This window comes from Naegleria gruberi (genome assembly GCF_000004985.1).
Source record: "Naegleria gruberi genomic scaffold NAEGRscaffold_49, whole genome shotgun sequence".
NCBI classification, from domain to species: domain Eukaryota; phylum Heterolobosea; class Eutetramitea; order Acrasida; family Naegleriidae; genus Naegleria; species Naegleria gruberi.
The window spans coordinates 205,320-230,450 of NW_003163278.1; the positions used below are offsets into that span (position 1 = coordinate 205,320).

General features: G+C 33.9%; 8 protein-coding genes and 1 non-coding gene across 9 annotated transcripts; 6 read left to right on the forward strand and 3 right to left on the reverse strand.

Moving 5' to 3' along the window:
- Window positions 1-307: 307 nt before the first annotated feature.
- NAEGRDRAFT_83257 (uncharacterized protein) lies at window positions 308-1,046 on the forward strand. Its single transcript, XM_002672995.1, has one exon. It carries the CDS (start codon window positions 330-332, stop codon window positions 1,023-1,025), a length of 696 nt encoding a protein of 231 aa, XP_002673041.1. The 5' UTR covers window positions 308-329; the 3' UTR covers window positions 1,026-1,046.
- A 7,601-nt stretch (window positions 1,047-8,647) lies between these two features.
- On the forward strand, window positions 8,648-9,502 carry NAEGRDRAFT_71849 (uncharacterized protein; the record flags this gene model as incomplete). Its single annotated transcript, XM_002672996.1, has 1 exon — window positions 8,648-9,502. The coding sequence occupies one exon, from the start codon at window positions 8,648-8,650 to the stop codon at window positions 9,500-9,502; it is 855 nt and encodes a 284-aa protein (XP_002673042.1).
- Window positions 9,503-12,148: 2,646 nt separating this feature from the next.
- Window positions 12,149-14,211, forward strand: NAEGRDRAFT_59079 (uncharacterized protein). The gene has a single exon (XM_002672997.1). The coding sequence runs from the start codon at window positions 12,339-12,341 to the stop codon at window positions 14,145-14,147; it is 1,809 nt and encodes a 602-aa protein (XP_002673043.1). The 5' UTR covers window positions 12,149-12,338; the 3' UTR covers window positions 14,148-14,211.
- NAEGRDRAFT_51850 (uncharacterized protein) lies at window positions 14,184-15,089 on the reverse strand (the record flags this gene model as incomplete). The annotated part of the gene is made up of 1 exon (XM_002673078.1): window positions 14,184-15,089. One exon carries the CDS (start codon window positions 15,087-15,089, stop codon window positions 14,184-14,186), a length of 906 nt encoding a protein of 301 aa, XP_002673124.1.
- Window positions 15,090-15,566: 477 nt separating this feature from the next.
- On the reverse strand, window positions 15,567-17,664 carry NAEGRDRAFT_71853 (poly(ADP-ribose) polymerase; the record flags this gene model as incomplete). Its single annotated transcript, XM_002673079.1, has 5 exons — window positions 15,567-15,946; window positions 16,001-16,414; window positions 16,473-17,141; window positions 17,198-17,364; window positions 17,417-17,664. 5 exons carry the CDS (start codon window positions 17,662-17,664, stop codon window positions 15,567-15,569), a joined length of 1,878 nt encoding a protein of 625 aa, XP_002673125.1.
- Window positions 17,665-18,401: 737 nt separating this feature from the next.
- Window positions 18,402-18,490, forward strand: NAEGRDRAFT_t539. The gene has a single exon. It is a non-coding gene; the product is annotated as a tRNA-Cys (tRNA).
- Window positions 18,491-19,183: 693 nt separating this feature from the next.
- Window positions 19,184-20,530, reverse strand: NAEGRDRAFT_51852 (uncharacterized protein; the record flags this gene model as incomplete). Its single annotated transcript, XM_002673080.1, has 1 exon — window positions 19,184-20,530. The coding sequence occupies one exon, from the start codon at window positions 20,528-20,530 to the stop codon at window positions 19,184-19,186; it is 1,347 nt and encodes a 448-aa protein (XP_002673126.1).
- Window positions 20,531-21,074: 544 nt separating this feature from the next.
- On the forward strand, window positions 21,075-22,525 carry NAEGRDRAFT_55860 (G protein b-subunit). The gene is made up of 4 exons (XM_002672998.1): window positions 21,075-21,150; window positions 21,194-21,339; window positions 21,410-21,539; window positions 21,707-22,525. The coding sequence occupies exons 2-4, from the start codon at window positions 21,202-21,204 to the stop codon at window positions 22,390-22,392; spliced, it is 954 nt and encodes a 317-aa protein (XP_002673044.1). The 5' UTR covers window positions 21,075-21,150; window positions 21,194-21,201; the 3' UTR covers window positions 22,393-22,525.
- Window positions 22,526-22,760: 235 nt separating this feature from the next.
- Window positions 22,761-25,031, forward strand: NAEGRDRAFT_81047 (uncharacterized protein; the record flags this gene model as incomplete). Its single annotated transcript, XM_002672999.1, has 1 exon — window positions 22,761-25,031. One exon carries the CDS (start codon window positions 22,761-22,763, stop codon window positions 25,014-25,016), a length of 2,256 nt encoding a protein of 751 aa, XP_002673045.1. The 3' UTR covers window positions 25,017-25,031.
- Window positions 25,032-25,131: the final 100 nt, after the last annotated feature.

The following is a 25,131-nucleotide window of genomic DNA, read 5'->3' on the forward strand; positions in this document are numbered from 1 at the left end:
AACCTTTAGTTCCAAAACAAAATTCTGTAACTGCACTCAGAAATACTACCTCAGCAACATCATCAACAACAACAGCTAACAATAAGAAACCTTCCCTTGATCAAATTCCAGAACTCAAAGGTGTTGATAGGAAACTTTTGGATCACATTTTGAATGAAGTGATTGAAACAAAAACAACTAATTGGGATGACATTGCTGGACTTAAGGATGCCAAACAAACACTTCTTGAAACAGTAATCTTACCAAGTATAAGACCTGATCTTTTTAATGGACTGAGAGCTCCATGTAGAGGTATTTTACTTTTTGGACCACCTGGTACAGGTAAAACAATGATTGCAAGAGCATGTGCCTCTCAATGTAATGCTACTTTCTTTTCTATTAGTGCTGGGTCCTTAGTTTCGAAATATCATGGCGAAGGTGAAAAATTAGTGAGATGCTTATTTGCTGCTGCCAGATATTTGCAGCCGTCTGTGATATTTATTGATGAAATTGATTCGATACTATCTGCACGTAGCTCTGAAGAACATGAGGCTAGTAGAAGAATGAAAACAGAGTTTATGATTCAAATGGATGGTGTTAGTAATATGAATGGGAAAGAAGATAGAGTTCTTGTAATGGGAGCTACAAACATTCCAACCGAATTGGATGAAGCTATTCTCAGAAGATTCACCAAGAGAATATATATACCTCTTCCTGATCATGCAGCAAGAGCATCACTCATTAAGCAACTTTCACATGGTCAAAATATGAGTTTGAGTGAAACCGATATCAACAAGATTTGTGTAGCCACTGAAGGATTTTCTGGAAGTGATCTGACAGCCCTGTGTAAAGAAACGTCAATGGTTCCTCTGAGAGAAATAAGTATGGATCAACTCATTTCTATAGATGCACGAAAGATTAGACCAATCGTGCTCAAGGATTTCCAATCTTCTCTCGTGCATGTTAGACCTTCCACATCACAAGATACTATTAAGAAGTTAGAAAAGTGGAATGAAAGCTATGGAACTTTTGCAAAGGGTATTTAATGAGTAAACATAAACCTTCATTTGACGATTTTACTTCTTTTCCCTTACTCATTTTCTGTTGTTTAGAAATTATTGGAAGTAGATCGTCTATCGAGTAAATTTATACTTTGGTATTTCACCACTTTCTTCTTTCAGTTTCTTTTCGTTTTCATAGGTTTTTTGTTCTTCAAGTATTTGATGGAAGTCGTGTGTTGGTGCAAATTGTTTGGCAAGACCCAATTGAGATCTATCGAATTTATCTCTTAATTTTTTGGTATCAACTTTACCTCCTCTTTGTTCCTCTTTCTTCTTGTCCATCAGAATTAATCTTTCTTCTGCTTGATCGTCTGATAATTCAAATCGTTCTCCAGACATTGATTCTACTATTTCTTTGTTATTTCTATAAAATTCTTCCAATTCTTTGCTTTCTTTACTATAGATATGATAATACGTTCCAATAAAACCAAAAATCACAGCAAATATTCCAATTCTTTTCCAAAAAGTGCTATAATTTTTAATAAATCCATAAATTCAATTCATTACATACTATAATTTATAGTCGTGCAAATGTCTCTCCTCAATATCTAAAATTCTCTTTGCCTTTACAAATTCACTCGCTGTGGAAATATCATACAATTGTGACATTTTCCTTGCATAGCAAGATGGAGTCGGAAAGTGTTCTCTCCAATTAATTTGCATATCCGAGATGATCCTATCCTTTTCTTCATCCGATAAATGTCTCAGAGAATTATTATGCGTAAAAACAGTAGGATTTTTCCTTTCTGCAGATACTTCTGATGAAAGGCTATTTAATTTTCTCGAACAATCGGAATAACACATGCCACTTTTATGACCACAACTATTTAATAACACCAAATGAGAGCAATTTAAATTTCCAATATTGATATTATTTCGCAATCCAAAATATTGCAATTTTGCTCCAAATAAGTTCCTTCTCATTCTTTGCATTTTTTTTAATGTTTTGGAAAATTAATTTAAATCCAACTCTCCTAACAATAATAACAAAGAAAGAGCCAACAAAGAATTCCCGATATTGTCTGGTGCTGGTATCTGAATTTTACTTCATCACTGCCAATGTGGAATACTGTTTGTAAAGAAGATATTTTTTTCAATTATTGAATTAAATTCGATACTAAAAGCAAAACATTATGAGTGTTGTTACATTAGCAGATAATTGTCTCATATTGATAATTCCATTCAATAATCCAGATTAAACATGCTGAGACAAGGCCGATATTGAAATAGATTAAATTTGATTTCGAAACACTAAAATGCACAAGAAATGTTTGAAATTGTTGTTCCTTCTTTTTGGAAAAAAGTTAGCAACTAAAAAAGAAATGACTACTATACTTTCACCTCATTTTTCAAATTAAAATAAAGCTTACTGACCTAAATTAATCAAGGTGATCACGTTTTCTTTACTTCTTTGCGTAGAATAGTTGTAAACGAAACTCAACAGACCAAAAAAAACTAAAAACACGCCCACAAGATGAATTTACTTCATGCTTTCACCATCTTGTTGTTGGTTTTCACTCTCATACTCCAAATAACCAATGGACCTGTCGAATGCCAAACCATCAACACAATTGCTGGCTCGCTTCCATATGGCTATAATGGTGATAATCAAGTGGCAATAAAAGCAGAACTCTACCAACCAAAACAATTGGCTTATTACAATAACGAGGTTTATATTGCTGACAGTGCCAATCATATGATTAGAAAAATACTTTCGAATGGGACAATAGTTTCGATTGCTGGTTGGATGGGTTCACCTGGCTATAATGGTGATAATCAATTGGCTAACATGGCTAAACTCAATGCTCCAAATGGTTTGGCAATTTCTTCTGCCACAGGTCACATCTATATCGCGGGTTAGTTGTTAATTTTTATTGGAATTTAACTTTTGCAAGATACTCAAAATTATCGAGTTAGAAAGATTGTAAATGGTGTCATTTCAACAATTTCTGGAACTGGAGTACAAGGCAGTTGTTCAGATGGAGTTCTAGCTATCAACTGTGCATTATACTCTCCATCCAATATTGCTATTCGAACTATTGAAGGAGTTGGTGATGAAATTTACATTGCCGATTCGAGTATCGTTAGGAAGATTGGAACAGATGGAAAAATCTATAGATATGCAGGTGGAGGCAATGAAAATATTGAGTATGGCTCTGCAGTTTCAGCTCAACTTGCCTCTCCTCTCAGTGTTGGAATTTCACCCACTACAGGAGAGCTCTTCATTGGAATAGGAATCAATTATATTATTAGAAAGGTCTTTCTGAATGGTACAATAGTTTCTGTAGCGGAGAAGGAAAGTTCTATTCAGGGTTTTGTTTCGGGTGTTACTGGAATATCATTTTCAAATACTTCTCTCTATTACACAGAGTATCAGGCACGTGTTAAACAACTATTCCTCTCAAATGGAACATTTTCTGTTATTGGTGGAAACCTTAATGTTATGGTTACCAATTATCAAGATAACATTTTGGCAACAGATGCCACTCTATTAGGTCTGAAAGGAATTGCATTCTCTCCAGAAAAGAATGAAGTGTATATCTCTGAATATGATTCATTCGCTACTAATGGAAGAGTGAGAAAGATTGGATCTGATGGATATATTGTAACAGTGGCAGGTAATTTGACAAGTTTGAATAGTGGATATAATGGTGATGATATTATGGCCACGGATGCAAAATTGTATAGACCTGAGGCTGTAATAGTTTCTAATAGTGGGGATGTCATAATTTCAGATACTGGTAATAGTAGAATTAGAAAGATTCTGTCTAGTGGTAAAATTGTGACCATTGTTGGACAAGGAAACTTTGGTAATACTGCAAATTATAATGGAGATGGTATTCCTGCTATTGCTGCAAATATCAAATTTCCAAGTGCTATTTTACTTTCATCTAGCAATGAATTGTACATTGCCGATTTTGGTAATTATCGAGTTCGAAAGGTACTTGCTAACGGAACGATAACAACCATCGCAGGAACAGGTTCTAACATAGAATCTACTGCCTTAGATTTGGCCATTAATGTTGGAATTGGATCACCAATAGGTTTAGCTATTTTTGGTGATGAGGTTTATTTCACCACAAATTCCAATAGAGTTAGAAAGATTTTGAGTAATGGAACTTTAATAGTCTATGCAGGTACTGGAACAGTTGGCTATGATTCAAATAATGTATTGGCCGTTAATGCTAAACTAAATGCTCCAACATTCTTGGCTGTTTATCCTAATGGAGATTTGCTGATTTCAGATAGTTTCAATTATATGATTAGAAAAGTTCTGACAAATGGTACCATTATTCGAGTTGCAGGAACTGGAACATTTGGATACAATGGAGACAACATCTTGGCTATAAATGCCCAATTGGCTAATCCACAAGGAATTCATATACTTTCGAACGGTGATATTCTATTCTCAGATCAGTTCAATTATAGGGTGAGAAAAATTCTGACCAATGGAACAATTTTAACAGTTGCTGGATCTGGAACTTTTGGATACAATGGAGAAAATTTACCAGCTTTAAGTACACAATTATATGCAGCTCAGGGCTTGGCAGTTTCACCTATCGATGGTTCGATTATTTTAGCTGACACGTCAAATCACAGAATTAGGAAAATATTAGATTTCTGTGATTCGAATAGAACTTGTAATAATAATGGTTTCTGTAACACAACCTCTAATCAATGCGTTTGTTATTCGGGATGGATTGGGTCAACATGTTCCTCCTTTTCATGTGATGCCTTAAACAATTGTAATGGAAATGGAAAGTGTATTGGAAATAACACTTGCCAATGTGATTTGGGATGGAGAGGAAATTCTCAATGCAGTCAATATTCATGTGAAATTTACAATAATTGTTATGGAAATGGAATGTGTGTGAAAAACAATACATGTGAGTGTTATTCTGGATGGAGAGGATCATCTGCTAATTGTTCACAGTTTTCATGTGATGGAGTGGCAAACTGCTCAGAACATGGTATTTGTATGGGAAATAATTCATGCTCATGTCACACTGGATGGAAAAATAACCAATGCTCAGAAATTTCATGTGACATTCTCAATAATTGTTATGGAAATGGCATTTGTAAAACGAATAATACATGTGAATGCAATTCAGGATGGAAAGGTGCCTCAAATTGCTCTCTTTTCACATGTGAAGGTGTTGGAAATTGCAGTTCTCATGGAAAATGTATTGGAAATAACACTTGCCAATGTGATTTGGGATGGAAAGGAAATTCTCAATGCAGTCAATTTTCTTGTGAGATTTACAATAATTGCAATGGAAACGGATATTGTAAAAGTAGCAATAGTTGTGAATGTAATTCTGGATGGAAAGGTTCATTAGATTGTTCCCAATTCTCATGCGAAGGCGTCAACAATTGTTCATCTCATGGTATTTGTTATGGAGCCAATACTTGTGTATGTGAAAAGGGATGGAAAGGAAATTCTCAATGTTCTCGTCCATCATGTGAAGAATTGCAGAATTGTAATGGTAATGGAAACTGCACACTCAATGGCAACTGTTCCTGTAATAGTGGCTGGGAGGGAGCTGATTGTTCCACCATTTCAAAAGTGATAGCAGCCAATGAATCCAATAATAATACTGTGACCATTGTAGTGACAGTTGTGGCTGTAGTCGTTGTTTTATTGATTATTGCTGCCATTGTGATAATAGTCATAGCAGTTATATTGTCAAGAAAGTATGTGAAGAAACCTAGCAATGAGTCGAAGCATGAAACAATTTTGAAGAATGATTTTGAGCTCATTGATGAAAATACGAATAGCAATACCATGACGTCGATGAAACCTGTTGAAACCATCCAATCGACGTCAATGAACGAAACCTCAATAGTTTCAGATTACCCATCTGATTCATTTCTTAGCTCAACAAAAGTTTCCTCCATTGTTTCGTCATCAGCAAAACCACTCACTCCAACTAACTCTTCAAGTCAATTCTCAATGCTTAAGGATCGTTATCAGATACAGGAAGTAATTGGGCAAGGATCTTTCGGCAAATGTTTTCTTTGTTTAGATTTGAAAAAACAAAATCAACCAGTTGCTATCAAAACCATAAGTATAGGAGAGAACAAACACTCAAAGATCATTGATGAATGCTCCAAGACTATTTCTTACAAACATCCAAGATTGGTACAAGTTTATGAATTCTTCGAATCTGAACTTCTCAATTCAATTTGCATTGTAATGAAATTTTACAATGGAGATTTGGAAACACTATTGAAAAAGCAACAAGGATTCCTACCTGAAAGTATGATCATCAAAATGATGAAACAATTAGGTGATGGTTTGGATTATCTTCACAATGAAAAGATGATTATTCACAGAGATATCAAACCAAAGAATATTTTCATTGAATCATTCGATATTGAAAGAGAGGAAATCAATGTAGTTATTGGAGATTATGGAGAAGCAAAGGATCTGGGAGAAACCAGCAATACAGTTGCAGGAACAATTATCTACATGGCTCCAGAGGTCTTTTCCAGAAAATATGATTGTAGCGCTGATATATTTTCTCTGGGAGTGACACTTGTACAAAGTATGTCAGCAAGTGGATTCGATTTCTCAGTCACGGACAAACTCATGTACGAAGCAGAGGAGAGTGTACTGCAAAGAGTGAGTGAACATTTACTTTCCAGAAACTATTCGATTCATTTGTGTGAGTTTGTAATTTCCATGTTATCAAGAGATCCTAAAAAGAGACCTACCTGTTTAGATATTAAGAATTATTGAAACAATTTCAAACTTGTAGTATCAATTCTTTATTTGAATTTCAAATTTGTAATATCAATTTCAAATGTTTGTCAATGTTCAACCCAAATATTCCAAAATGCACAAGAAATTAAATTTTTTTAATTCATTACAAAAAAATGTCTCCAGAATCGAAGTCGGAATTGAACCTCGTTACCATCACAGAAAATAATAGTCAAGAAGCAACAAGTTCCTCTCTTGATCAAGCATCATCTTCATCACCAACTACGACGGTGGGTGGTTATAAATTTGAAGAAAAATTTGGTGATTTATTCTCATCAGAGGATTCGATTTGTCATTGTGTGAGTGAGTGTTTATCTATGAGCAAGGGAATTGCAACCTTTTTCAAGGATAAATATGGTAGAGTGGACGAATTGAAGAAACAGAGAGCCAAGACGGGTGGTCTTGCTGTTTTGCACATTCCAGAGGAAGGAAAATATATCTAGTAAGTTTTTGAATTTATTCTTTTTTTGTAAACATTATTGAAATATTATTCATTCATAATATTAATTTTAATAATATGCTCAATAGCTATTTGGTCACTAAGGAAAAATACTACCTGAAACCAACTTATGAAACTCTGACCTCGAGTTTGCAAGCCATGAAGAAGCATGCCCAGGAACATTCTGTAAAGAGAATTTCACTCCCATTAATTGGGTGTGGTTTGGACAGATTGTCATGGTCTAGAGTGAGACAAATTTTGGATAACACGTTTGGAGATATGGACATGACATTAACACTTTACAAAATTGAAAGCAATAACGACAACAATTCAACAAGCTCACGTGGTAGAAGTAACAACAGTAGCAATAACAGAAGAGGTAGAGGTGGTGGATCAAGTCAAAAACGTTCTGGAAATTACAACTCTGGAAACAATAAGAGAGTGAAATAATTTGTGGACTGTTGAATTATGTAAATATAAATTGATTTCACAATTAGTGCTATCTGATTAATATATTAGAATTTATTAAAAACTCTAACTTACGCAACTAATGGGATTGATTTGGTGCAGTAAATGTCAAAATCATTTGCTCTTTCGAAAATATTATTCTCTAAAAAATGTCATTAAATCAAGTTGCTATTTCTACCATCACGGACCAAATACGAAATATTTCTTCAACACTTTATCAAGATCTTTGTAATTTTCTTCCTACACTAAAGGAAACTAAACAATTAGATTCTAAAAATCTAACACTCTTGAATATTCTTCACATTTTTCCATATACAATTATTTCCTTGATTTTTCCTTTCATCATTAGATACTTCTTGGTTGGAAATTCAGGTATTGATAGCCTTGATTCTTTTTCTAATGGATTTATTCGAATGTCGGGAGCTTTTAGTTTCGGATTATTATTAATGTTATTTAATCATAGAAAATATATTGATTTTGCAGAAAATAATCAACAAGCATCGTCATCACCAACTTTCTCCGGAGAAAGGAAAAGCATCTTCCTCATGATGACTTTCTATTTTGCCTATTTATTAATTTCTTCAGTGATTAATTTACTTTTTAATTTTGGATTTTTCAAGTTGCTCTTTTCAATTCTCAAGATTTGTTGGTATTTTGTAATGATGTTCCACAATGCTACTCAATCCTCAATACTCACCTCAAAGAAGGAAAATTAATAACAATAACAATAACCTATATACACGGCCGTGGCGGCAATTTTTGATGAATTATTTTGTAAATTAAATAACCTTAATGTATAATAATAATAATTTTTATTAGTAAATTTATTAAACATTAACTTTGTAAAGTATTTAAATAATTATTATTAAAGCCTGATCGTGATGATGATGAACTTTGCTCTTTTAATAAATTTAATATTTAAATAATTTTAAAAAAATGCAATCATCTTCCGATTCTCATCCCATCATTAAAATTATAAAAATCATTCATGGGAGTGAGATTAGACGTTTTTACTTTTCTCCGAGTAGAATCAATACATTGCAACAATTACATGAAAAGATTAGGGAAATATTTGGATTGGCTAGTGATTTTAGAATTATTTTGGTATTTGGAGCAAACAAGGTCATCTCTTCCGATGATTCTCTGTTGTATTTGATAGAGAGTGCTATGGCTGATCAAAGTGATTTGATATTTAAATTGGTGGATAAGGAACCTGTGGTGGAGAATGTTGCGCTCTCTGTTGAGGATTTCATATCAAAGGTTCAGACAATGACCAAGCAGTTGAATATTAATGATAAGGGCATTCTCCTCAACAAGTGTCTGAATTATTTGGAAATTGAATTGAATAATGCAAAGGCAATTGTACCCACTGCTGCAGTGGAGAATACAGGGAATACTCTTGTGGAGACTCCTACTGAAAAGACAAAATATGGACAGAAGTTGGCTAAATTTATGGGTGATGTCACAATACCTGATCAAACTGTTATCAAGCCATCTACTAAATTTGTAAAAACATGGAAATTTAAGAATTGTGGAAATAGACCTCTTCCAAAGAATAGTAGGCTCATGTTCTTGAAAGGAAACAAGCGAGTGAATCATTTCAATAGTCCTCCTTTTGTGGAATTGGGAAATACAGAAAATCAAATCAACCCAGGTGATGAGTTTGTTGTTTCAATAGAATTACAGACCCCAGAAACCGAAGGTGTATTATCATCCTATTTCAGAATGGCAGATGAAAATAGTGAACCATTTGGGCAAAAGGTTTGGGTTTGTGTGAATGTTGTCAAATAATCAAAAATTAGATTAAGATTACATGAAAATCAAAGATGTTTGGACCTTTATTTTTCTGATAATTGTAATTGATTATTACTCAATTCATCCTTCTTTGCAAAATACCAATCAGGAAGATTTGAAATGCTCTCTTCAGCAAATCCATTTCCCTCCAAAATATCAATAACTTTTTGCTGAACTTGTTTTGCATCGAGATTATTGACATTAATACATGCCAATTTCTTTCCACTCAATACTACATTATTGACCTGGTCGAATCGGTACTTTAAATAATAGGCCCACATTAAGGAATCAAACAGATTGGAAAATTCCTTATATTCCCTCTTCTTTGTTGACCTTTCCCATCTCCTCTTTTTTGCTACCTCCTTATCTGTGGTATCCAAATAGATTACAATATCAAAGTGCTTATCAATTATTGGTTTTTCACAACATGACAAGTACCCTTCAACAATCAAATATTGCTTATTTTTACAAATTTCCAATTCCTTCACAATTTCATTCTCAAATTTTACAAAATCAACAGATTCTACACATTCCATATTTCCCTTCAATTCCTGTTTCAATTCTTCAAATGGTTTGCTTCTACATTGATCTTGACAGATAGAATTTGTGTCATACTTTTTACGCAAATATCTACTCAAGGTTGTCTTTCTAAAATCATCATCATTCCGAATATTTTCAAGAGATATTCCTCATCAAAAACATTCGATTAGTCAATTAACTTACCCTGAAGAAGTGGATCCACAGATGCAAATCACAACTGGTCGACTCGTACTACTACTATTGTTGAATCCTTCCATTTTTTTTACGTATTTTCTAAATTTAAAGTTCAAATTCAAACATGAAAAACGTTAGATGATGTTTCAAGTTCAGTCAATTACAATAATCGACAAATTGAATGTTGTTAGGATTCGAATATGTTTTCATCAATGGTATTGTAAAATGAATAATATTTAATATTATTTAAGATTTAAGATTACGCTTCTCATTAAGATTGCAATTTTCAACTATGCTATTAATAACCTCAAACACAGAAGAAAAATTGAAGAGAGATTGAGACAGAAGAGAATGGGAAAATATTATGCTGTTCATAAGGGTAGAACACCTGGAATTTACTTTTCCTGGGAAGATTGCAAGAAACAAGTGGAGGGTTATCCAGGCAATGTCTACAAATGCTTCCCAACCGTTGCTGTGGCTGAGCTATTTGCCAAGAAGGGTCCATTGAAGTATAAACTAGCAGTAAGGACACTTCTTCATCGAGATGCATGGGTCATTTCGAGTGATGATGAAGATGAGTATATTAACAGTTGCAATGCTGTGAATAAGAACAATAAGAAGGATGATAAGGAAAGTAAAGAAACTACACTGGCTTCATCCAATCCCGATAATATTAATAACAGTAACAATAGTGATCAAAAGATGAATAATACTCCAAGCAATAATAATGTTAACTCCAATAACAATAATAATAATAGTGAGAAAGATGATAATAGACCACCTATTTGCCAATTTTACATGTCACAAAGAGGATGTCGGTTTGGAGATAATTGCAGATTCTATCATCCTCCAAATGATGATTCTCCTGAACAATGTTATGATGATTCCGATTCCGATGATAGTGATGATGTACCATTGTGTGTCTATTGGCAAAGAGGATATTGTGGAAGGGGCAATTGTTGTCCATTCTATCATGATTAGACATCTTAGTATGTGCACCTTAATATGCAAGCTCAGTACCTTAGCGTTGCAGGATCCATAATTCAGAAATTCCATAGGCCTCTCTTTACACAAGTGCCATCCTACTCATTGAATATGTTTATAAACTAAAAATCAACATTTGAAATTCCTACATTACAACTAAATCTCTTCTTTATTTAGGTTTCAAAAGTATTGGAATTCTTGAGTTTCCCATTAAGAAATACCATTCAGATTTGAAAGATTACGGTAAGGTGTTAGCTGCGATTCTTCCATTCATTGAATAATTTGAAATGATAACTGTTGAATATTTTGTAAAATATCATATCAGGAAATGCTAATTCAAGAGTGTGATACAGAATGTTATCAATTGAAATCAAACCTAATGTTTACATCAATTTGTATTGAGTTTTTAAGTGTATATGTTGTAAGTATTTGTAATACATTGTAAAAATGATATTCGTATAAAAGTTATGATGTTTCAAACAAGGAAATTTCATTTTAGTATTGTCCAAAGATTCTTAATGTCCAATAATAGTGGTCTTTAAAAGATTTTTCCTCTATGAAAGAACATTATGGACACATATCCGTGTCTTGTCATCCTAATTGCCCAACTAATTTTTGTGTGATCTGAATCCTAACCATTCAAGTACACGCTCAATCGTTTCAATGAACACTAACCTAGTTACTCCTCAATGAATTTCATTACTTCTCCATTCAACTTTCCCCCATTCGTTCACCAAATTTACTAACTTGTCATTGAGGCATCTTATCTCGATAGGTTTTTTGTATGTTTTTAGATAGATTCGCTGCAAACTCTCATGATTGCTTCAAAGCCGACTCAAACCGAATGTTTTTACATTCTCTCTTAATAGAAGAATTTCATGAAATGATGCAATCAAATAAAAAAACCTTGCCGCCACAATACACCATTAAAAATCAACTTGAAAAAAAACAACACAAACCCATCAACAACTATCACCACCATAAATTGATCCATTTAAACCTCAATTGGACATCCATCACACTGCTATTGAGAGAGACGCACAACACTGAACAACAACAATTGAATAAGAATTGACGTAAATCTCTCTTCAGCATTATCAACATTGGAAAAAAACGAAACTCTTAATCATTATTAATGGGACAACGGTTATCAATTAATACGACAGGTAGCTTTTCGATATCGAGTATTGGAAATTTAATACCAGACTCGGAGGTTAGTCAGAGTGATAATCGTGAGGAGGATCAACGACCACCACGAATCATCTCTGAGGAAGAACGACAAAACACAGTAAGGCTCAAATTACTGAAAGCTAATATTGTAGCAGCTGCTGCAACGACTCGGTCTGGAACAGCATGTTCAGCCTCTCCTCAGAGTTTTAGAAGGAGAGCTGCTAGTGATTATGGAATTCATGGAAAACAATCATCACATTCAACGGATGACATGACAATATCAGGATATAAGGATGAACAAACTGCTCTCTTGTTGGAAAAGATGAAACACATTCCTCCAATTCAGGAATTTGTGGAGCAAATGAGTAATGAAGAAAAACTATTGAAATCATATTTGGACTATAGTTGGGTTTCAACAGTCGCCATTATTGAGAGGTCTGTATCAGAGAGTATGAGATTTCTTGCTAAGGGTATTGGTGACTTTTTTAATGTTGCCATCAATGAGATGCATTTAAAAACTCGAGATTCGAATAGTGATGAAGACGGAGATGTAATGAACTCTATGGAATTGAATCCATACGTTGAAGTTAAGCTTCTCATAGTTCCTTATATACATCTGAATGAAGGATCCAGTTTCAGCACAGTCAGTTTTCCAGTTCTGGATCATTTTCCTGTAGACACAGAGGAAGATGCCCAGACTGGCAAGAAACTTGACCCTCAAAGATTTACATTCTCAAGACCTTCTCGTTTCACTCTCGCTCTTGTAGTAGGTCCTTGGTTGCTCTTCTTTGATCCTTTAACGAATTTGATCATTCCAAAGAAGCTGTACGGTATGGCAAAGATAATGGCATCAGGTCTCCCAGAACTTTTCATCACAAAGCAACGAAACAAACTTACAGAGAAACTTGCCTCATGCATTGTTTCTTGGAACACATCTAAATTGTACAGGACCGATGAAGATATTTTCTCTCGGCACTCACACCCTAACGTTTACGGAAATGGTATTGATTTTATTGAAGATTTTATTCGAAATCAATTGAATATTGATTACACAACATTTCCAACTGTAAAATATTTTACCACATTCCTTGATAATATTAAACATCAAGGATGGTCACCCTTAGTAGTTGATTTGAATAGTGAACTGATGGAGAAGTATGGCAGTTTCATTGAAGCTAAGGATGAAGTAACAGAAAGAGGTAAACGAACACTATTTGAATTCACTTCACATGAACAACTCGATAATATGGTGAAAGAAATGATGCTCAGTGACTTGATGAATCACAATCCAATGACAGCCACTGACATTTTTAAGGAAACTAAAGAGGTTTCACACTTTTTTGTTGACGTTTTAAAGTTAATGGATAGAGCTTGGTGGATGAGTCATCTATTTGATATCAATGAAGAAAACCCAGAGCTGTCAGAACCATGTAAAGGACATCACCATTCAGCAATAGCCACTAAGATTACAGATAGCTCCCCTAAGCATGTGAAACAAACCAGAGACACTATTGGTCTTCTTGGATGTCCATTTGCTCATCCAATTCCTGACTATGAGAAACTTTTAGAGTGTTACCCGAGACGAAAGAAGAAACGCATGACTTGCTCCTCTCCAACAAAATCCCCTTCAAGATCTCCTCGCTCAGTATCACCACGTTCTCCTAGATCCCCTCAAACACCTCAATCTCCATATCCTTCCTCCTATGCATCACCCTCATCACTACAAGTGCCCAAAAACGATAAGAGACGACATAATTCTGCCACACTAAGGTAGAATTAATTTCACACACAAGATTGAATTCATGGTATTTCAATAAAATAAATTATTGTTGTGGTTTACTAGTAGTAGCAGCAGCAGCAGTAGTAGTAGTGTACCGTTGGTTGGAATTGGCTTTGGTGGGAGTGGACCTTGTATTTGGACACCAGCAAAGTAATTAGCGTTATATTTGATGTATGTCAAAACCGATTCGAAAACACCTGGAATTAAAAAGTTAATATAAACAACATAGGATGTTGGATGTTTGTCATTGAGCAATGGTTGAATTTTATCCTCGTTAAGAACATTTCCCGAGAATGAAGGTACTTGTGTTTGTAAATATTTCAACATTTCACTCCACACAATTGTCTTTGGAATGGTAAAACGACCAAAGCAGACAGGTTGTCTTTCTTGTGGTGTTGTTGATTCAGTAGTTGGAACAGCTGTGACTGTTTGTTGAACAGATTGCATTGTTTGTTGAGCATATGTTGGTTGAGTTACAACTTGTTGTGGAAGTTGTAATTCTTGTTGTGGATTGGTGTTTGCTGGAATGGTTACAATATTTGGATGGTGTACCTTCTTGTGATGTTGTCCTCCTCTGTGATGACTTCCTCCTCTGGTACTTTGATTGTTGTGAACTCTATTGTTAGTAGAAGTAGTAGAAGTTTGTTGATGATTACCTCCTCTAGAATTGGTAGTAGTAGTTGTAGTGGTAGTAGTATTATTAATATGATGATTACCAACTCTTCCACCTCTATTTCCTCTTCCTCTTCCTCGGTTATTATTTCCACCTCTTCCCTTGTTATGATGATGGTGTTGTTGATTACCAGTAGTAAAGGAAGCAGCAGTGCTTGTAGTTGGAGCTTGTTCTTGAGTTTCAACAGTGGTAGCAACAGCAGCAGTAGTAGTAGCGGTTGTTGTTTCTTGTGTTGTGTTATTGTTCTCTTCTGGCGCTCTCATTTTTGTGTGGATTTTTTTCAAAAAGTTCAAAATATTCTTGTTTTACAATTTTAATTTTTTTAAAATTTGCAATGATGACACACAATATGACCCGAGTTGAAGGTGAATTAGGTGCTACTGAAAGGAGTTTGGATGATGAGCAATTGAAAAATGTTTTTTGGGATTTTTTTAATAAGATGACGATTTTATGAATTGATGGTTCAGTTTCAAAATGAACAGGATATTTTGGAGTGTTGGGATTGAAGGGACTTTTGCCGTGAAAAACATTACAAAAATGAGGTGGAATTTGATTCGCTTTCAAAAACAGAATTTTATTGTAAAGTCAACGATTGGGAAGAATTAAGTTATTGAATCAATGAAGCTAATTCTCATGTAACAACCACACTCAAACAATTTTTCAACAATCTTTCATCACACTTCTTTCCAATGGTTTATATCTTATCCAAAATTGAAGTATTAGATAAAATAAATTAAATTTTAATGCTTGTTGTTAAATTTACACTTAATGAGATATCTCAAATTGGCTTGGGCAGTATCGTAGATAATAAATTCATTGTACAACAATGAACCACTTCTTTGAACTTGTGTTGGTTTACCAAGTGGAACTTTAATCTTTTGACCACTACAACTAGAATCAATTTCCAAAAATTCATTATTATCTGGTTCAGTTCTACCTTGACCCCAACATGAATGTAAATCTTTTGGCAATTTAGTAACAAATTCAGCTTGAGTTCTATTATAAGTATTACCCAAAGCAACTTCAGTAAGTAAAAGCAAACCACTATTGTTTGACAAGTGAGCATGACAATAGTTTGCTGACTTACTACACATATCAGCAAAGTAAACACCCTTACCAACTATTAAATAATAATAAATTAACTTTGAAATAACTTGAATAACTTGAAACTTACACATATAACCAGTAGCTGGAGCTTCAGGAGGAGCAATTCTCAAACCTTGAGAAAGGATACCAACAAAGTTTGTACTTCTAGAACCGTGGAAAAGAAGTTGCTTATTACTAATACTATCACTCTTAGCAACATATTTTTCTGTTTCACCATGTCTATTAACAACGAAAGCATCTTCTAATTCAAGAGTATAATAAGAGTGAGTTGGAGCGTGAGTATTTTGAATAAATTTGTTAATCCACTTCCATTCTTCAGAATCCTTAGCAATTGGTGTAATATCAGTCTTCAAATCACTATAAATTGAATCAACAATATTGACATCTGACTTTTTAGAAATAATCTTAGAGGCAATTTCAAGTTCACTTAATGATTCAACTAACTTGATCTTTTGTTCCAATTGTGTCTTGGTTCTAATAACTATTTTTAAAATTAATTATCATCATTTAAAAAGTGATATTAAATAATAATAACTTACTTGGTGGAACTTGTCTATGTCCAAATTGATGAGGAATAATAGTGTAGAATCTTGATGAAAGTGATTCCAAATCATCATCATCATTTTTACCATCAATTACATCTTGAATCTTTTTAAGAACTTCATAACCACCTTGAACTTGTTTCTTTGAAAGTTTACCAAGTGGCATCTTATTTGTATCAATTTCAAATTCACGTAAAGTTTGATCAATAAAAGATTTGTTACTGATAAATTTAACTAAATCTTGAACTCTAGAATCAAGTTTAGATTCTACAACCTTCTTTTCTTTCTTTTCTTCCTTAGCTTCATCATCTTCTTCTTCTTTTTCATCATCATTATCTTCACTATAATCAATTTCTACAAAATCATATTTTCCATTCTTAAATTTGAATGAAGATCTCTTTGACCATTCATTACCAGTCTTATCTTTAAACTTTTTAGCAAAGTCATCTTTAGCTTTTTGTAAACTAGCCATCTTTGATAACTTAGATTGTCCTTTTGCAGAAACTCTACCCCATCTATTAAAAACATAGTATGAAGATCCACTTTCAATCAATTGGATAATATAGAATTTGTTATTATTATTTCCAATATTTGTTTGATTGAGAGTAGCACTCCAAATATCATTTCCTTCAATATAAACTTTACCAGAAGTTTGCATACCAGATTCTAATAATTAGAATAAATTATTTTGTTAATTAATTAAATAATTTTCGTGAACATACCTTCATCAACAGGAACTTTACCAGTTGAAACAACCTTCTTCTTCTTAGAGGCTGGTTCTTCAACCTTTTCTTCTTCTTCTTCCTCTTCCTCCTCTTCTTCTTCCTCATCTTCTTCTTCAGCCTTTCTCTTCTTTGAAACCTTCAATTCAAATGATGCAGAGTCAAGCCTTTGTTAAAATGGAGATAAATTCCATCAATGATCATCATAATTATACCTACAATTTTTCTTGTTCAGCCGATTGATTAATAAAATCACTATTAACAACTTTAATTTTCTTAGTAAAGGCTGATTTGACTGTAGCTCCATTTTCATTGACAGCCTTCTCTGTAGTAACCAAATAATTGGTATCATTCTTTACGGATTTGTGAATTGTACCTCCTTCTTCTTCGATCAATTCAACAAGTTTGGATTTTTCACCTCCGTTGATGCCAACAAAAGCAAAGTTCAAATCATCAAATATACCCATCTTCTTTTTAATTGTTGTTGCTTAACTTTTTTTCTTTAGTTGTTGTTCTTGTCAAAATGACGCGATCACTCCATGTTTATGAATGACGAGAAATCATCAACTTGCTGGAAAGATGGTGAAAAAAAAGTGGCGCCATTCCAATCATGTTCTGATATTGTAAATGGATAACTTTTACGCGCATCTCTACGGACATTAAGGGAATTTACTTGAATATTTTGTTGTTGTTTTACATGTTTAATTTACTTGCTTGATTTTGTTTAATTCAAGACATGAAAGTGCAAACAAATTCCATTGGTGGTAGTACATCAATTTAATTACATTTTTTGTTGTTTTGCCAGATCGTGAGATGAAAATTTTAAGGATTTGGCAATTATTGAATAAAGACTTGATGTTATTTGAAAAGATTTCAAAGTTGGCTCAATCTTCAGCTAATTATCAAAAGATTGTTGTTTGATTTCTTGTGTTGTTTCAAAATAAAGTACTTTAAAACACAAAAAAGTTGTTTTGCCAAATTGCTTAAAATCATGTGCGAAGCCAATCTCCAGACGTGGCAATTGAGAATTGAAATGAATCTATTTATTTGCTAAACATAATACTTACAGTTTTAATACAGAACTATTAACTGAGTCAACTGTTAGATATTAAATACCAAGCAAATTCTTTTGATAATCTGAGGTTAGTAGTATGCTAAAATGAATGCCACACGATGAAATACCTTAATTATACCAAAATAACAAGGGCGGTTAGCTCAGCGGTAGAGCACCGGATTGCAAAGTTAATTGCAGCAGACATCCGATGGTCACGTGTTCGATCCACGTACCACCCTTCCTTTTACTGCCACTTCCTATAATAATTTGCCAATAGATCAATACTATTTTTTGTTGCCTTTAGTGCAGCATCCACTGCCTCGGTCACTGTTTTCATATTCACTGAAGGCTCTTTCATTTTATCAAGTCTTGATTTAGAAATTTGCAAGTAATTGAGAGCTGCCTTAGCATGTTGGGAATATTGTTACGTCGTACTCCAAATATGATTTAGCAATTGCCATACTGTATAAATATATGAATGATAATGAATCTGTTTTGATAAATTGATTAAGAGTTATTCCGCCATGTGTTGAGAGAATATCATCTGATGTCTGGAGGTGAATTCCATGGAATGTTTGAATAGCAGGGGTGTTTGTGAAACCATTTTGACAAAACTTCAATACTTATGCTATCACTTTCTTTAATCAATCTTACAGCAGATCCAGAATAGCCATACAAGGTAGAGCAAGAATGGCCTTGGATTCCTGGAAGGTCTTCCCAAGTCCAGTCTTTCTTTGTAAAACCATAGGATGCAATCATATTCTTGTGGTGGCCATAAAATTCTTTACAAGAAAGCTCACATCATCTGATAGTGCCTCAATAACCTCATTGTTGTGCTCCTTTTTAAATCTTGAGTCATCAAAACAGATTGGTGGAGGATAATACTATATTTATTTGAATATTAGCATTTTGTTATTTTACATTTGTTTAATTTACAGAGTTTTGAGAACTTGTTGCTTGATGTTGTTAAAATCAAGAAGACATTCTTCAAAAGCACAAATAAATTCCATTGATTCTTCTTCATCAATTCTATCTACAAGTCTATCAACTTTTCTTACGACGTACTTTACCTTAGAAATGTCTTCATCACATAACAATTCATTGGCAATTATTCTCAGATCTTGAGCTTCTTGATGAAGGTTAGAAATGAGACCGATTAATCCCAATTCTTCACAATATACCTTTCTGAAATCTTCCAAGGAAACAAGTGGATCTTCAATGGTATAGAATGGATAGGATCCAACTCTGTGCTTCTTGAATAGTAATTTGAATAAGTTTGATTGGCCAGTTGGAATCAAAACTCCCAAAGTCTTGTTATTAATTTTGTTGTGATACTCCAACCAGAATCTTAAATTAACATTCAGTTTAAGAATTTTAGGGAAGGAAGTGAGGAGATTTTGAACCACTGAAGTATGTACTTGGTCTCTAATTGTAATTTCAATGATTTGTTTCAAATTCTCCAATTTTCCAATAACCAGGTTGTAACATTCGCATTCAATTTCTTCAAGATTTGGCCAGTTTTGGATAATATAAGAAAAGGCCTCTGTAACATTATAACATGGATACACGATGCACATTTTGGTGACTGAATTGTAATTATTTGAAACATATGTGTTGTGTTTCAAATCTAAAACTAATCTCATACTATCGAATGAATGAAACAAATGAGAATAGTTCTTCATCCATTTGAGATTCATTATTGAAGAGATTGCAAGCCCTGTTACTTTCTGAACTGCATCAATGTCATTTTCTCTTCCGGTCAACTGCAGTAATTCTTTAGCAGAAACACTCATTGGAAATTTCTTGATCAAAGAGAATGAATGATGAGGAATTACACATTCATGTAAAAATTGAATCAATTCTTTCAATGAAAAGCTTTCCTTCAACCCTTGGAAGAAAACTCCATTCTCTCCTCCTTCAAAAAGTTTACAATACTCTTCATCTGGCAATGCAGTTCTTCCACCAAGATGGGAGATCAAATGATCAAGGAGAGTTTTATACTGGCTATCGGTGGAATTGATTATTTGACTTGAAACTTCTTGCTTTTCATTTGTGACCGATTCTATGATTTGTTCTTCTTCACGTTTCAATTCAGCTTCTTCATTTGTACTGTTCTCTTCCAGTTGTTGTTGCTTTCCATCTTCCTCGATTAACAATTCAGTAGTTTCTTGTTTGATTTCTTCCCGCTTTGGGGACACTAAACCAGATTGATACAACTTGAATAATAACAGGAAAAGACGAGGATCTTGAGCAATCTTGTAGAGATGGTCTGTAGCCATTTTTTTATGTTTTGATTGGATTTGCATTGTTTGCTTGTGCAGTTATGAATTGCTTTTGGTGAACAATGTGATATTCACAAAAGTTTGCTTCACGTTTCAAACTTGTTTTCGTTTTTGCTTTGTACGTGAATTCTGCAGTTATTTATAGAAAATCGTATGATTCGTTTACTATAATTCAAGGACAAATTTTGCTCATCCATACTGCATGACAAAACCACAGTAATTTTGAGTGGCATTTTTGCAAGCGACTGTTGTGTTTATCTTCACTGTTGAATATTCATTCAAGGATTCTAAGGCGAAATCTGCCAACACTAATCTACAGTTCTATCTTTTGAAGAAGTTATTGTCCAAAAATACCAAAAAGAAACAATTCTTAATATTCAAAGGTCGTCATCAGTTGAAGAACTTTCGTCTAGTTTGTTGGATAGGGAACGAATTCTGTACAAGGTTTCCAAATAGGTAATCTTGGCATTTTTCTGCGACTCTTCATTAAAAAAATTGTTAACAACTGCCACCTGTCATGTCTGCAATACAAGAGTCAATAGCTACCGCAAGAAAGGAAGCACAAGACCTTCACGAACAAATTAAAAACACTAGGAAGAAAACCAATGACTGTAGTAGTATGTATTCTAAAGTTTACTTTGGATTTTAACAATTCACTAGTTCGGGATATGGATGTGAAAGAAGTTGCTCCATTAAAAATCAGAGAACGTAGAGTACTCAAAGGACACACAGCAAAGATATATAGTTTGGCATGGGCCAAGGATTCTACGCACTTGTTGAGTGCCAGTCAAGATGGTAAATTACTGGTAAGTAGAGGTTTTATTGATTTTCAGTTTATTGTTGTTGTTATTGTTATTATTGTTGCAATATAATTAGATTTGGGATGCAGTGAAGAATTTAAAGGTTCACGCCATTCCATTGCGATCTCATTGGGTTATGTGTTGTGATTATAGTCCGTCAGGTAATGCTGTTGCAGCTGGTGGTTTGGATAATATTTGCTCAATTTGTTAGTATTTTTGAATATTTGAACGTTGATCTAATTATTATTCTATTGCTATTTAATGACTGTTTTATTATTGCTGATAATGAATATTGATGATTGGATATTATGGATAATTTTGGATAATAATTATTATAATACTACTATAATTATTGGATTTGTTAAACAAATAGATACAATTTCATCATTAACTCAAGCTCAAAGTATAAATGATATTAAACCACATAGAGAATTATCTGGACATTCTGGATATTTGAGTAGTTGTAAATTCTTGAATGATAGACACATTTTATCTAGCTCAGGAGATTCTACTTGTATATTGTGGGATACTGAGATGGGACATCCAATCAGTCGTTTTGAGGAACATACTGGTGATTGTATGTCCATTTCAATTTCACCAACAGGAGAGAATAATTTATTTATCAGTGGAGCTTGTGACGGAAACTCAAAGTTGTGGGATATTCGTATGAATAAGTGTGTTGCCACATTCACTGGACATGAAGGTGATATCAATTCAGTTCAATTTTTCCCTAATGGAAATGCCTTTGCCACTGGTTCTGATGATTGTACTTGTAGATTGTTCGACCTTCGTGCTTCACGTGAGGTTATGACCTATTCAGATGATAATGTCAGAGAAGGTGTCACTAGTATTAGTTTCAGCAAATCTGGACGTGTTTTATTTGCTGCCTATGAGTACAAGAAAGTTATTGCTTGGGATACTTTGAAAGGTAAGCCACTCCAAGTACTTGAAGGTCTTCCAAATGGTCACGATAATCGTGTCAGTTGTTTGGCTGTTTCTCCTGATGGCCACTCACTTGCCACAGGTTCATGGGACATGACTCTCAAGATTTTTGCTTAAATTATTTACACACCCCAACAATATTTAATCTTCATTCACACCAACATTAATTTTGTAAATTTCTAGCCCTAAAATATCTAGATATTTTCATAACACACGCTCAATAATTGTCAATATAAATTCACTAATTTTCAAAAATGTTCACTAATTTTACTGTAAAGTTTTACAATTATTTCTCCCCTCATCATCACCATGTTCATATTATCAATGGCTGTCATGGTTCAATAACAATTCAATTATTTGAAGTGCATCAATAGGTGCGGTTGATGCTGAAAGAAGAATCAGTTAAACTGTTTTATTTGGCGCCACATTTGTAATTATCTTCTCTTGCCGCCAAAATAATAATCTGTAAAATAAAATTAAAAAAAATGTCTTTTAATCCAAGAGGAAGCAACAAGGAGTACTCTTTCATGTCTACTACTGCTCCATCTGTAGATAGAAAGCTTCCATTCCTTCCAGGCTATACATTCGACGACAAATTCATTAAGGATAGACATCATAAGGGACAATTATTAGCATACAAAAATAATATTCCTGTTGTACATGATTACGATGTCCCTGTTGAAGTGGATGAACTTCAAACAGAAACCGAAAAGCTGGCTGAAATGCTCAAATCCACCACTCAACTTTATAAAACCTCTGTAACCAATAATGATACAACTAAAAAAGAAAATTGGTTGTCTTTGGAAAAGAAGGTCCTCAGATTCAATGCTTTTTTCAAGGAAGGTGTTCATGAAAGTGCTGTTGAACAAAGTAGGGTTAGAAAATGTGTAATTTTCTACTACCTCGAAGATGATACAATGCACATCAGTGAACCAAAGCAAGATAACTCTGGTATTCCTCAAGGTACTTTGGTCAAGAGACATCGTATTCCAAGAGATAGAGCTTCGGGAAGTTCAAATGTTTACTATACAATGGACGATCTTAACATTGGAAGAGAAGTTACAATTTACGGAAAGACATTCAGAATTGTTGATTGCGACTCTTTCACAAGAGAATTCTATAATGGTATTGGTGTTGAAGTTCCAGAACCAGAGCTTTACCCTGGCGATCAATATACTGATTTGAGAGATACTATTAAAAAGTCAATGAATCCTTACAAGTCCTTAAATCCAATGGACCAAGATCTTAAGAAGTATATGGAATATTCATTCAAGGGTATGCGTACCACACCATCAAAGCAAGAAAAAGTTGCTGTACAAAAATTCCTTGCATTTGATAGACAAGTATTGCGTTTCTTCTGTTACTGGGATGACTCTGAAAAGTTGTATGGTGATAAGAGATTCTTCATTTTGGAATACTACCTTTCAGATGACACCATGATGATTACTGAAGTTTACCCAGCCAACTCTGGTTATGATCCATTCCCAGTCTTTTTGAAGAGACAAAAGGTTCCAAGAGTTAAAAGCTCTGCTGTTGAACCAACTACATGTTATGATGAAACAGATCTTGCTATTGGAAAGCGTGTTGTTGTTTTCTCAAAGAACTTTTTGCTCTATGATTGTGATGAATTCACCAGAGACTTCTTTGCCAGAAAGTATGGCATTACCAGCATGACTCCAATTGAGGTGAAGGATGCTCCAAAGCCTGAAATTCAATATCAAGAACCACCATATAATGGATTTGGTGATGAAGAAGATTCTTTGGGTTCTTGGAAATACTTGGTTATTAAACCACCAAAGAAGGATGTAAAGAAGTATATTGAAAATGATCACAAGCTCTTTAGATACTCTGCAGTTTTACTTACTGACTGTCCAGAAGACAAGGGAAGAAAATTCATTCTCTCCTATTACCTTTCTGATGACACTATTTCAGTATTCGAACCTGTACAAAGAAACAGCGGTATTCTTGGAGGAAAATTCCTTCAAAGATCCAAGATTAAGAATGACAATGGTGATTTTATTAAGGCCCATGACACCTTTATTGGATCTGTTTTGAACATCAACAGCTACTTATTCTACTTGCAAGAAACTGATGAATATACTGTAAACTATATGGAACAAAATGCTTCACAATTCCCTAAGGCAAACATTGAAACTATTTTGAATAAGATTAGAAAGGAAGTGATAAACCTTCCAGACTATAAGCTTAGAGATGCATTAGCTGAAACTGAAGGTCCAGGAAAGGTCGGAATGATGTCTTTAAGATCATTCTTTGATAGTTTAGGTATTAACATTGTCGAGCATGAAATTATTACAATTTTGAGACATTTCAATGCAAAGGAAGATGGTGCAATTTCATATTCTGAATTCTTGAGTGCAATTACATCAGCTCCAACCATTGAAAAGAAGCAACAATCAATTCAAAAAACCCAAAAGAAAGTTATTGATGAAGATGTTTTTAAGGTTGCTCTTAAAGTTTTCAAGGAAAAGATTGGCACTAGAAGACTTCTTGTCCATGACTCTTTCAAGATTATTGCTGACAAGAGTGTTGATGGCTTGATTGGAGAGGTTGAATTCAAGCGAGCAGTTCAAGATGGTCTCAAACTTTCCTTATCAGATGAACATATCGAATCTTTAATTGATCACTTCTTCCCAGAAACTAAGCGTAGATTAACTTTAATAGAATTTATGAAGATTATTGAAGGTACATCTACATACCTTTATGCTAAGCAAAATAAATAAAATACCTAAATTTCCAAACTAGTGAGTGCACTTTACTGAAATGTCGACCAGTTTGTTTTCTCTTAACACAACAAAAAGGCCAGTAATTTGGTTGATCAAACTTTTTGTTATTCTG

Bases quoted from the DNA above. Each gene is read 5' to 3' on its own strand.
- NAEGRDRAFT_83257 (XM_002672995.1), top strand. From the start codon at position 330: ATGATTGCAAGAGCATGTGCCTCTCAATGTAATGCTACTTTCTTTTCT.
- NAEGRDRAFT_59079 (XM_002672997.1), top strand. From the start codon at position 12,339: ATGGGACAACGGTTATCAATTAATACGACAGGTAGCTTTTCGATATCG.
- NAEGRDRAFT_55860 (XM_002672998.1), top strand. From the start codon at position 21,202: ATGGATGTGAAAGAAGTTGCTCCATTAAAAATCAGAGAACGTAGAGTA. The intron at 21,340-21,409 runs GTAAGTAGAGGT...CAATATAATTAG, and splicing joins GTCAAGATGGTAAATTACTG to ATTTGGGATGCAGTGAAGAA. The intron at 21,540-21,706 runs GTTAGTATTTTT...TTAAACAAATAG, and splicing joins GGATAATATTTGCTCAATTT to ATACAATTTCATCATTAACT.